The 12,761-nt window shown below is 53.1% G+C and overlaps 1 protein-coding gene across 1 annotated transcript in view; it reads right to left on the reverse strand.

The window, feature by feature from the left end:
• Positions 1–6,618: 6,618 nt before the first annotated feature.
• The window catches only part of ccs (copper chaperone for superoxide dismutase), a 36,838-nt gene continuing 30,695 nt past the window's right edge, over positions 6,619–12,761 (reverse strand). The window contains exon 8 of the mRNA XM_072245857.1: positions 6,619–7,822. Coding sequence (XP_072101958.1) covers positions 7,666–7,822 — 157 coding nt within the window. The 3' untranslated portion in view covers positions 6,619–7,665. The remainder of the gene's footprint in view (positions 7,823–12,761) is intronic.

A 12,761-nucleotide genomic window follows, 5' to 3' on the forward strand; every position in this document is an offset into this window, starting at 1 on the left:
GTGGCCATCAAACTTTACAACTCCTCTCTTGGAGGGTCAGACACCCTGAGCCAGTAGGCTGGTCCTGGACTTACTTCCTGGCATAATTTACATATTATTATTTAACTATTTATGGTTTTATTACTATTTAATTACTTATGGTGTAACTGTAACGAAAACCAATTTCCCCAGGATCAATAAAGTATGACCATGACTATGACTATTTTCATAACTAACTTAGATGAGGAAGTGAACACAGAACATAGAAGAGGAACAGGCCATTCGGCCCACAATGTTGTACTGAACTAGCTAAAAAGCAAATGAAAAACACCCAAACACTAATCCCTCCTACCTACACCGTGTCCATATCCCTCCATCCTCCTCACACCCATGTGCCCATCCAAACGTCCCTTAAAAGCCTCCAATGTATTTGCCTCTACCAGCACACCAGGCAGTGTATTCCAGGTATCCACCACTCTCTCATAGAACATAGAAATCTACAGCACAATACAGGCCCTTCGGCCCACAATGTTGTGCCGAACATGTAACCCACTCTAGAAACTGCTTAGAATTTCCCTGCTGCACAGCCCTCTCTATTTTTCTAAGCTCCAGGTACCTATCTAAAAGTCTCTTCTAAGACCCATTGCTGGCAGTCCATTCCACGCACCCACCACTCTCTGTGTGAAAAACTTGCCTCTCACATCTCCCTTGTAACCTACTTCCAAGCACCCTAAAACTATGCCCCCTCGTGCTAGCCATTTCAGCCCTGGGGAAAAGCCTCTGACTGTCCACACGATCAATGCTTCTCACCATCTTATACACCTCTATCAGGTCACCTCTCATCCTCCGTCGCTCCAAGAAGAAAAGGCCGAGTTCACTCAACCTATTCTCGTAAGGCATGCTCCCCAATCCAGGCAACGTCCTTGTAGATCTCCTCTGCACCCTTTCTATAGTATGCATATCCTTCCTGTAGTGAGGTGACCAGAACTGAGCACAGTACTCCAAACGGGGTCTAACCAGGGTCCTATATAGCTGTAACATTACCTCTCGGCTCTTGAACTCAGTCCCACGGTTGATGAGGGCCAACACACCATACGCCTTCTCAACCACACTGTCAACCTGCGCAGCAGCTTTGAGTGTCCTATGGACACCGACCCCAAGATCTCCACACTGCCAAGAGTCTTACCATTAATATTATATTCTGTCTTCAAATTTGACCTATTGAAATGAAACACTTCACACTTATCTGGGTTGAATTGCATCTGCCACTCCTCTGAATAAAAAAACTTACCTCTCACATTCCCCCTTCACCTGCAATGCATGCCCTCTGGTATTAGACATTTCTACCCAGGGATACAGATACTCCCTGTCCACTCTATCTATGCCTCTCATAATCTCATAAACCTCTATCAGATCTCCCATCAACCTCTGGCGTTCCTGAGAAGACAACCCAAGTTTGTCCAGCCTCTCAGTACAGCTCATGCTCTCTAAATTAGGCAATATCCTGGCCAACCTCTTCTGCACCCTCTCCAAAGCCTCAACATCCTTCCTAAAGTGGGGCAAACAGAACTGGATGCAATACTCCGGATGTGGCTTAATCAGTTTTATAAAGTTGCAACATAACCTCTCGAATTTTCAGCTCAATGTCTCCACTAACAAAAACAAGCATTTCATAAGCCTTCTTAAGGAAGGGTGGGTTAACAATTCTGTCGGTGACACCAAGGTTTGTGGTACCGTGGATGGCGTAGAAGGTGGTCGAGGGTCATGATGGGATTTTGATGGGATGCAGAGGTGGGCTGAGAAGTGGCAGATAGAGTTCAACCCCAGACAGTGCGAAGCGGTTCACTTTGGAAAGGCCGCATCGGATGTAGATTACGGGGTTAATGGCAACATTCCAGACGGTGGAAGAACAAAGGGATCGTCAGCCCTCACTGTTGCCAGGGTGGTTAAGAAGGTGTACGGTGTTGGCCTTCATTAGTTTGGGGATTAAGTTCAAGAGTCACATGGTAGTGGGGCTCACTCTCTCTAACCCAGGGGTGACCGGTCAGTGATGGGGAGCAGGAACCCTGACTGAATCCCCCTCTCTCTCTGACCCAGGGGTGACCGGTCAGTGACGGGGAGCAGGAACCCTGACTGATTCCCCCTCTCTCTCTGACCCAGGGGTGACCGGTCAGTGACGGGGAACAGGAACCCTGACTGATTCCCCCTCTCTCTCTGACCCAGGGGTGACCGGTCAGTGACGGGGAACAGGAACCCTGACTGATTCCCCCTCTCTCTCTGACCCAGGGGTGACCGGTCAGTGACGGGGAACAGGAACCCTGACTGATTCCCTCCCTCTGACCCAGGGGTGACCAGTCAGTGATGGGGAGCAGGGTTACCGCAGCGAGTCGAGATTTATTTCCCATACACCAGTCTTGGTGTCAACAGGAGGGACCAGCCAGAGAACCTGGCCCTGCATGGTGTCACGTCTGGCCTTGGGATGGAAAATATAGCTCCTATAAAGGGGATTCTCCTTGGTCTGATTTTGAGAAACAGAGTGCATGTCGTAATCCTGGAATCATGATGCAACCACTTGGAAGGACCGGGAAAGAGTAAAAACAAAACAGAGATGGTTGAGATGATTCACGGATCAACACAGAACTACAGGCCCTTCTGCCCAATCAATCCATGCCAGCCACGGTGCCCTCCCAGTTGGTCCCAATTTCCCATGTTCGACCCATATCCCTATCAAAGTAATGGCCTTCTCACATGATAGTATTGTACCTGCACCAATGGCAGCTTGTTCCATATTCTACCCACCCTCTGCGTGAGAAGAATTGCCCCTCGGGGTCTCTTTTAACTCTTTTCGCTCTCGCCCTAAATCTATGCCCTCTAGTTTTGCACTCCCTACCCTGGCGGTGGGGTGCGGGGGGAGAGGAAGCTGTCACCGTACACTTTAAATATGCCTCTCATTGTTTAAATCATTTCAGTAAAGTCACTGTTCATTCTTCTGCATTCCAAATAAAGACCTCGCCTGGCCCTGTAACTCACTGTCTGGATCTGGAGACTAGAAGCCATAGGAACAGAATTATGCTATTTGGCCCATCGACTCGTGTCGAACAAGCCTGATAGAGTTCTTTGAGGAGGTGACCAGGCATATAGATGAGGGTAGTGCAGTGGATGTGATCTATATGGATTTTGGTAAGGCATTCAACAAGGTTCCACACAGTAGGCTTATTCAGAAAGTCAGAAGGCATGGGATCCAGGGAAGTTTGGCCAGGTGGATTCAGAATTGGCTTGCTTGCAGAAGGCAGAGGGTGGTGGTGGAGGGAATACATTCAGATTGGAGGATTGTGACTAGTGGTGTCCCACAAGGATCTGTTCTGGGACCTCTACTTTTCGTGATTTTTATTAACGACCTGGATGTGGGGGTAGAAGGGTGGGTTGGCAAGCTTGCAGATGACACAAAGGTTGGTGGTGGTGTCGATAGTGTAGAGGATTGTCGAAGATTGCAGAGAGACATTGATAGGATGCAGAAGTGGGCTGAGAAGTGGCAGATGGAGTTCAACCCGGAGAAGTGTGAGGTGGTACACTTTGGAAGGACAAACTCCAAGGCAGAGTACAAAGTAAATGGCAGGATACTTGGTAGTGTGGAGGAGCAGAGAGATCTGGGGGTACATGTCCACAGATCCCTGAAAGTTGCCTCACAGGTAGATAGAGTAGTTAAGAAAGCTTATGGGGTGTTAGCTTTCATAAGTCGAGGGATAGAGTTTAAGAGTCGCGATGTAATGATGCAGCTCTATAAAACTCTGGTTAGGCCACACTTGGAGTACTGTGTCCATTTCTGGTCGCCTCACTATAGGAAGGATCTGGAAGCATTGGAAAGGGTACAGAGGAGATTTACCAGGATGCTGCCTGGTTTAGAGAGTGTGCATTATGATCAAAGATTAAGAGAGCTAGGGCTTTACTCTTTGGAGAGAAGGAGGATGAGAGGAGTCATGATAGAGGTGTACAAGATAGTAAGAAGAATAGATAGAGTGGATAGCCAGCATCTCTTCCCCAGGGCACCACTGCACAATACAAGAGGACATGGCTTTAAGGTAAGTGGTGGGAAGTTCAAGGGGGAATATTAGAGGAAGATTTTTTACTCAGAGAGTGGTTGGTGCGTAGAATGCACTGCCTGAGTCAGTGGTGGAGGCAGATACACTAGTGAAGTTTAAGAGACTAGACAGGTAGATGGAGGAATATAAGGTGGGGGGTTATATGGGAGGCAGGGTTTGAGGGTCAGCATAACATTGTAGGCCAAAGGGCCTGTACTATGACTCCGCTATTCCATCATTTGTTACCCCTCTCAACCTTATTCTCCTGCCTTCTCCCCCTAACCTTTGATGCTCTGGTCAACCAAGAACCTACCAACCTCTGCTTTAATGGCTTGACCTTCACAGCCGTCTGTGTCAATGAATTCCCACAGGTTGACCGCCCTCCGGATAAAGAAATTCCTCCTTATCTCTGGTCTAAAGGAACGTTCGGTTCATAGGCTCTACCCTCTGACCCTAGACTTCCTTCACAGCACCAAACATCTTCTCGATCTTGGCCATGCAATATTCTATAGGTTCCAGTGAGATCTCCCCCTCAGTCTTATAAACTGTAGCGAGCACGGGCCCAGGGCCATCAAGCGCTCCTCATACATTAACCCTTTCATTCTCATGACCCTCCTCTGGATCTCTCCAATGCCAGCACATCTTTTCTTAGATATGCCTCCCAATACTCCAAGGGAGGCCTCACTAGTGCATTATAAAGCCTCAACATTACATCCTTGCTTTTGTATTCTAGTCTTCTCCAAATGAATGCTAACGTTGCATTCATTCCTCACCCGACTCAACCTCCAAGTTATCCTCCACAAGGACTCCCAAGTCCCTTTGCACCCCTGATGTCTGAATGTTCTCCCCGTCTAAAAGATAGTCTATGCCTATTCCATCTGCCACTTCTGTGCCCATTCTTCAGTAAGACCTTCTGCAGACTCCGTTACCTCAACACTATCTGCTCCACCTACCTGTTTGCCACAAAGCTGTCAATCTTTGATAGAGATATGGATGATAGAAAAACGTTGGGAAGAGTTAGATTAACCTGAGAGTAGGTTAAAAGGTCAGCACGTTATGGGCCGAAGGGCCTGTACCATGAAGAACTGTTCTGTAACCCGACAACCTGACCTGCACAGCACATAGGTGCAAACACAAGGAAGGATAACAAGCATCTTTATTAGGAGGGTAAGGAGGGTCTGTACAGCACTGAACACTGCATTTGTACGGAAACACTCTTCAAAGCACCCTGCGTTGTCGGTGGGAAGACTTCGCTGAGCTCCCAGCTCAGGAGTTCAGACCTGGCTCCGAGACACATCTCCCTGTAAACGTTCTCTTGAATTTTATTTTACAGTTGCGCGGACCAGCCACTGCTCTGAGCAGGAAGATTTTACATGGCCTGAAAACTGAGCAGCACTTTAAATGTGTTTTTTTTTCCCCCTGTAATTTGCACATCAAACAAACACAAAGTACAACCCACAACACAAGTGAACGTTGTCAGGCATTCAAAACAACTGCAGGCACAATGGCAAAAGTAAAATGTTTGGGCTAGATGGCGTTGGCGTTCAGCAGCCTGGCAGTTTATTAACAATGAGCTACTGACTTCCATTCTGTGTTTATTGTTCCAATTAGTAACAGCGTTATACAGTAACTTGAAACTGTAAGACATAGGAGCAGAATTAGGCTATTTGGCCCATCGATTCTGCTCCGCCATTTCATCACGGCTGATCCATTTCCCTCTCAGCCCCAATCTCCTTGTAACCCTTCATTCCCTAATGAAGAACCTATCAACCTCTGCCTTAAATATATCCAGTGACTTTGCCTCCACCCTGACAAAGCTCTAAAATGTTTCAAATGAAGGTTGTGGTATGGCTATTACTTTAAAAATTATGGATTGTATTAACACAATTAATTACAGGGTATTTCATAATCATATTAACAGACTTAAGAATTATATGAACGCTTAATAAAATTCCAGCTGCACAGCTGCAAAGGGTATGTGCGCGGGAGCATTTCAGTTACAGCGTGGCCGCGCACCACACAGCTCTGAAGGTGCAGCTCTCCCTGCTGTTCCAATGGTCGACATTCCACCAGGTCTGACTCATTGACGCTGCACTGCCCGGTTGCCGTCACTTGGGCACTTCCAAGCACATCCGTACCACATGATCTCTCTCTGCGTGTCGGACGTGCACCTCGATCCTCGACTCTGGCCCGAGCATCACGGCTTCACCGCCTTAACCCGGACCAGGATGACACTTTGTTGTTGGCCCGGGGGCCTGCGGCGCCTCTTCGGTCACCGTTAACATACACTGCGGTCAGGACAGCCAAGGTCGTTTTAACTCTTTAACTGCTGTAGATGGTCTCACCTTGCCGCCCGTCCCCCGGCGCACCCTGCTCGCCACCCTTCCCGTGGTCCGGTGCTCTCACCCTGCCGCACCCACCGCAGCTCCGACGCTTCCCGCGGCGCCCACTGCTCACAGACCACCCTGCAGTGCTCCCTCCTCACCGCCACCTCCCCCATAGGCACGGTGCTCCCTCCCCTATTCCGACGGCACAGCGCTCCCCCCTCACCGCCTCTCCCTTGCAGCGTTCCCTCCTCGCCAGCCCTCCCTCCGTCTATTTCTTGGCACAGCCACGGCCATTTTGTGCACAGTGAGATCCCACAATCTGTACCGATGGCACAACCAGGACTGGGGAGTGGGGGGGGGGGGCGTTCGATGGGACTCCAGGAATGTCTCCTCCCTGAGAGGTGCCAGAAGATTCACGCCCCCTCTTCCACCGGGAGACAGGCAAGCAGTTCAGGGCCAGCTGATCCCAAGATACGGTGGCCACCCCCTCCGGCACCAAGACCTAAGACCGCCTCCGAGAAGTGTACCGTCCCACGTTCTGGGCAGAGCACGGTAGGAGGGGGCAAACGTGCGACTCTCATTGGAGACGGAGCAGGTGTCTGCCCGCCAGCAAATAACAGACCACGGAACAGGGGAGGAGGTGCATTCAAACCATCACACTCTTTAATCGAGGCTCGCAAGATGTGACGCATTTCCCTGTGGGTACAAGTCAACAAAGACATGCCCTGACCTTAAAGGGCCGATCCTTGCCTGCCTCCCAGCACCCAAAGGACTTCTTGTCGCACAGCACTGCACTGGATTGGTTAATACTGCGGCCAGCACAGCCTGGCAGGGATTGGCCAATGAGGGCAGGCCTTGCTTGGCACAACTCTACTCCAGGATGAGAAGGCATGTCTCATTGGTCCCATCACAGCGTCCAATCAGATGCTCTCCTTCGGTTGACTTTGAGAAGCTAAGGTTGGAGCTGACCTGCTGAAACCAGAAGTGAATGAGCAGTGGGCGGCCGACAATAATCGGGACTGGATACAAGGGACTGCGGGTAAGAAGGTCGGTGGGGAAGAGGCGTTCTTCAAGGCTCACAGAGCAAGCCAATCCTGATGGGTTGGAGAAAGTGCTTGAAGATTAGAGCAAGGGGATTTTGGGATGAGGGAAGGGGGTGCAGGCTCCATCGGGGGGGGGGGGGAGGAGGTCAACTTCAGATGTCCGGGGTCAGGATCTTGTTCTGAAAGTCTCTGGTTGATGGTCACAGGTCTGACCCCGTGGCCGATGGGGGTGAGAGGTCAGAGGTTGGCGGTGGGCGCCTCCTTGGGCTTCTTCCGATCAGGCCCCGCGACTGGCCGGTCGCGCTCCTCCCACAGGGTAACGCCGTCACAGGCGCAGATCCTCTTTGGGTTCTGGAACAGTCCGGCGGAGCGCGCGATGATGCCGCACACCAAACTACACATGAAGGGGTGGAAGAACAAGGGGCAGAATTAGCTAAGAGAAGGGAACAATACGGCTCAGACACAGAGTGACGCTCCCATTACACACTCCCAGGGTCAGACACAGAGTGAAACTCCCTCCACACCGTCTCATCACTCACTCCCGGGGTCAGACACAGAGTGAAGCTCCCTCCACACTGTCCCGTCACACACTCCCCCAGGGTCAGACACAGAGTGAACACTCTCTACTATCCCATCACACACTCCCGGGGTCAGACACAGAGTGAAGCTCCCTCCACACCGTCCCATCACACACTCCCGGGGTCAGACACAGAGTGAAGCTCCCTCCACACCGTCCCATCACACACTCCCGGGGTCAGACACAGAGTGAAACTCCCTCTACACTGTCCCATCACACACTCCCGGGGTCAGACACAGAGTGAAGCTCCCTCCACATCGTCCCATCACACACTCCCAGGGTCAGACACAGAGAGGAGCTGTGCTGACTGAGCTGGGAGAAATCGAGGCAAAACTACTGGATAAAGTTCGTGGAATACTTTGGAGGTGGCTCTAAAAGTCTCTTGGACAACCGAGTGAGTGACGGCGCTGGTGTGGAAACTCGGTGTGCAGTTTTACTGCCGGTTTGGGCTGGGTTTGTTGGCGGCTGCTAACTGCGTAGCTCCCAGCTGCGGCCGCTGGCAACTCGCCAGGAAGCCGTTTCGCTCCAAAACCGGAGGCAAACGCCGTCGTTCCCCCCCATTGACAGCGGGGCAACGTTCCTCCTCCATTGTTTTCCTGATTTTCGTCCGGTGTTGGTGCCGGAGCATCTGGAAGGACGTTTCGGCCTCTCCCGGCCTGGGTCTCTGCAAGTCCGACGGAGCCTTTCCTGACGTCGAGCCAGCGAGGAACTGTCGACTGCAAACTTTCCCGGCCAGTTATTCGACTCGTTCCAGGACTTCTAACCGGCACCACTGTAGGATTCTCGGACTGGAAAGAGCGCCAGCATGCCAGACCGGTCTCCAGGGAGTCGCGGGCCTTCGGGGAGTTACGCAAGGGCGGCTGCCTCCCCGGCCTCGGACAACACCCTTTTTCGGTCGGTGAAGGTGGAACGTGGGGTGCAATGTATTTTGCGCCCTGGAATGACACTAGAAAAGTGTACGGAGGCAATGGAGGACCTTGTTGGGAAAGGTGGTATTCTGGCCACCGAGAAGGAGTTCGGAAAGGCGGTGTTTTATCTGGCGAATGAAGAGCTAGTGCACCGGGCCCTAAGCAGGGGAGTCATGGTAGACAACATCTTTTTACCTATGGAGCTGGTGATGGCCCCCACACAACGTATCGTGCTTGGGCATGTTAAGCCTTTCATTCCAAATGAGGACTTGCTACCCCCACTGGCCCGTTTAGGGCAAGTAAGGTCGGAGATCACTGCCATCCGACACAAATTTAAGAGACGCACCCTCCGCACCGTAATCTCTTTCCGGCGTCAGGTATTCATGCAGCTGGAAAGGGAGGACGACGTTGAGGGCCGGTTTACTGTCCGGCACGAGGGAGTGGATTATCAGGTGTACTGGAGCTCCGAGCGCCCGCGGTGCCATGCGTGCAGGGGGGTGGGGCACTTTCGGAGGGACTGTCCTGCCGCCTGGAACCCGAGGGAGCCCATTTCGGGCACCAGTGCCCCAGCTACCTCTGCCCCTGATCCTACTCCTGCGCGTGCGTCTGCGCCTGCATCTAACCCTGCCCCCGCCCGTGATCCTGCCCCAGCCCCTCACCCTGCCCCTGCCCCTACCCCTACCCCTACTCCTACGGTTGGGTCGGTCCCTGCTCCTCTCCCTGTGGTTCAGGTGGGGGACGGGGTGGAGTCTGTGCGGAGTAAGAAGGCAAAGGGGAAATCCAAACACAGTAAGAAGCGGGCCTTTGAGGCTGCAAAGCTCACGCCCATTTCGCCTGAAGTGGAGCGTGGGGCTCGGGGAGGTGCGCAAGCAGACGGGGCGATGGAAACAGAGAGCGCCGCCCCATCGGTGAAGCCTGCACCTGTGTGCTCCTCCGGTGTGAAGAGGAGAAGGGAACGTTCCCGCAAGAGGGCAGGGGATGTAGATGCCGGGGAGTCCCAGGAAGGGGTGGGAATCCGGGTAGGGGTTGGTTCTAAACCTGAGTCCCCAGATGTAGCCACCAGTCCTGGGGCAGATGGTGTGGTTGTGCAAAAAGCTTGTGATAGCCCTGTTTGCACAAATGAGGCAGCCCTGGAGGCCTCCACCCAGGACCTACAAGTCAGCGCCTCTCTGGAGGCCAGTGTACCGAATAATGTAAGAGGAGACGAGACAAAGCTCTCTCATTCTCAGCACCAGGCTGCTTGTGAATCCCTTGGACCAAAGGTGCCGGGTTCCCCTCTATGCCTGCCCCCTGGGGAGGGCGTTTTTCTGTGCACGTCGACCCCAGCAATTAATGACTTGCAGGGAGTCCCTGGGGATTGTCCCTCCACTGTCGCAAATGTGGATGAGGCTGATGCGACGGTGGAGCGGGCAGGTAAGAGCGGGGTGCCCGCTGCGCGGTATGGGTCACAAGTGCAGCCATCTTTTGGAACATGCGGGGAGGCCGATGGGGATTCTGTCTGCAGTGACGGGTTGGAGGGGGACTCTTTCGATAGTGAAATAATGGACATCCTCACCCCTCCTGAGAAGTCCCCATTGATACCTGTAGAGGAAATTAAGCATTTTATTCTCACCTCTGAGGGTGCCAAGCACCGGCCTCAACTAGCCTCGCTACGCTGGCCCAGCATGCCGAGGCTGGTGAGGTCCCTGCGAGTCATCCTCGGACGAAAGGGAAAGGGAAAGAGGAATGCGGTGGCGGGGAACGACAGACGGCAACTAAAATCTTTCCTAGATGACCTAGTAAGGAACATTAGAGGGAGAAGCAGCCTCGCTCCTACGGGGGATGGTGGGTCACAGGGTGTCGCTGGTACCGCTCGAGCCCGGAAGGCAAAAAGTAACCTTGCTTTGTTTCCGGACAGTGTGGTGGAGGGCGCCTCCGCTCTCACCGAAATGGGCACAGCTGCTGAGACCTAGTGTGCTCCCGCCATGAAGCTTACCATAGCTAGTCTCAATGTAAACAGCAGCAGGGGTCCTCTTCGCAGGCATAACAATCTCTCAGCCCTCAGGGATGGGTGGTATACGGTGAGTTTCCTGCAGGAAACCCATACCATCCCTGGGGACGAGTCTGCTTGGCTCCTGGAGTGGCGGGGCGGGGTCTACATGAGCCACCTCAGCTCCATTTCTAGCGGGGTGGCGATCCTGTTGGCCCCGACCTTCCAGCCAGTAATTGAAAGAGTCCAGGACGTTGTGCCCGGCCGTCTGCTCCACCTGGTTGTGCGCCTGGATGGCGTACCATTGCATTTTATCAATGTGCATGCTCCCAGGCGCGGTGTGATGAAGACGCGCCTATTCTGCCAGCTGTCCACCCTGCTGAGCTCCATCGATCCTGGGGATTGTGTCATCCTCGGGGGAGATTTCAATTGTACCCTCGAGGCGGAGGACCGTTCGGGCCTCCAACGCGACCCAGCATCGGCAAAAAAGTTAAAGGAGCTAGTCGGCTCCTTTGACTTGGTGGACAGCTGGCAGAATCTTCACCCCAACTCTAGCGCCTTCTCGAGAAGGTCTAGAGAAGGAGGTTCCAGGATAGACCGCATTTACATCTCTCGGGCCTACGTCTCCCGCGTGTCGGCGTCCTCCATGCGGCCGGTGTCGTGCTCGGATCATCACCTTGTGTGGATGGAATTTATTCCACTACACCCTCGGGTGGGATCCGGGTATTGGCATTTTAACAACCGGCTGCTGGAGGACAGCCGATTCCGGGATTCGTTCCGAGCTTTCTGGGTCTCCTGGAAGGAGAGGCGGAGAGAGTTCTGCTCCCTACGGCTATGGTGGGATGTGGGCAAAGCCCACATCCGGGTTTTATGTCGGGAGTACACTAGGGGGTCGACAAAGAGGCGGAGCTCTGAGGTTGAGCGGCTTGAGAGAGCGTTGCTTGACCTGGAGTCCCGCCTCGGTCCGACTGCTGGAGACCAACAGCTGTGGCAGGAATACCAGGAGAAGAAGGACGCACTAAGGAACCTGCAGCTCCAGCAGTCCCGAGGTGCGTACGTGAGGTCATGGATCCAAATGCTGCAGGATTTGGACCGTGGCTCACCCTTCTTCTACTCTTTGGAAAGGTGGCGGGGAGTTCAAAAGCAGCTAGTGGAGCTGCTGGCTGCCGATGGCTCCTCCATCACGGACCCTGATGGAATTAACAACGAGGTCCGTTCATTCTATCGGTCCTTATTCTCGCCTGATCCGTCAAATGCGGAGGCGTGTAATGAGGTCTGGGAGGATTTGCCGAAGGTCAGCCCAGAGGACGCAGTGCGTCTGGATGCCCCCCTGACTTGGGAGGAGCTGTCCACTGCCCTTCGGCAACTCCGGAGGGGCAAGTCCCCTGGTTTGGATGGACTGAGTGTTGAGTTTTATCAGGCTTTTTGGGATGTCCTGGGGGATGATTACAGCCTTGTCCTAGGGGAGAGCCTAGCCACCGGAGAAATGCCCCTCTCATGGCGGAGAGCTGTTGTGGTCCTACTGCCCAAGAAGGGAGACCTCCGCCTGCTAAAGAACTGGCGGCCGGTCTCCCTCTTGTGCGTGGACTACAAGATCTTCGCCCGGGCAATGGCCAACCGTCTGGGTTCGGTAATTGGACAGGTGGTCCATCCTGACCAATCTTATACAGTCCCGGGCCGCTCCATCCAGGACAATGTCCACCTAGTACGGGATCTGATCCACCTACTCCAGGAGACTGGGACCCCGGCAGCGTTTCTTTCTCTTGACCAGGAGAAGGCTTTTGACCGGGTGGACCACAGTTTCCTGGTGGGCACCCTGCAGGCTTTTGGGCTCGGACCACACTTTGTGGCCCGAGTTCGGCTCCTGTACTCTGCCGCA

The sequence above is a fragment of the Mobula birostris genome, chromosome 28 (genome assembly GCF_030028105.1).
Source record: "Mobula birostris isolate sMobBir1 chromosome 28, sMobBir1.hap1, whole genome shotgun sequence".
NCBI lineage: Eukaryota > Metazoa > Chordata > Chondrichthyes > Myliobatiformes > Myliobatidae > Mobula > Mobula birostris.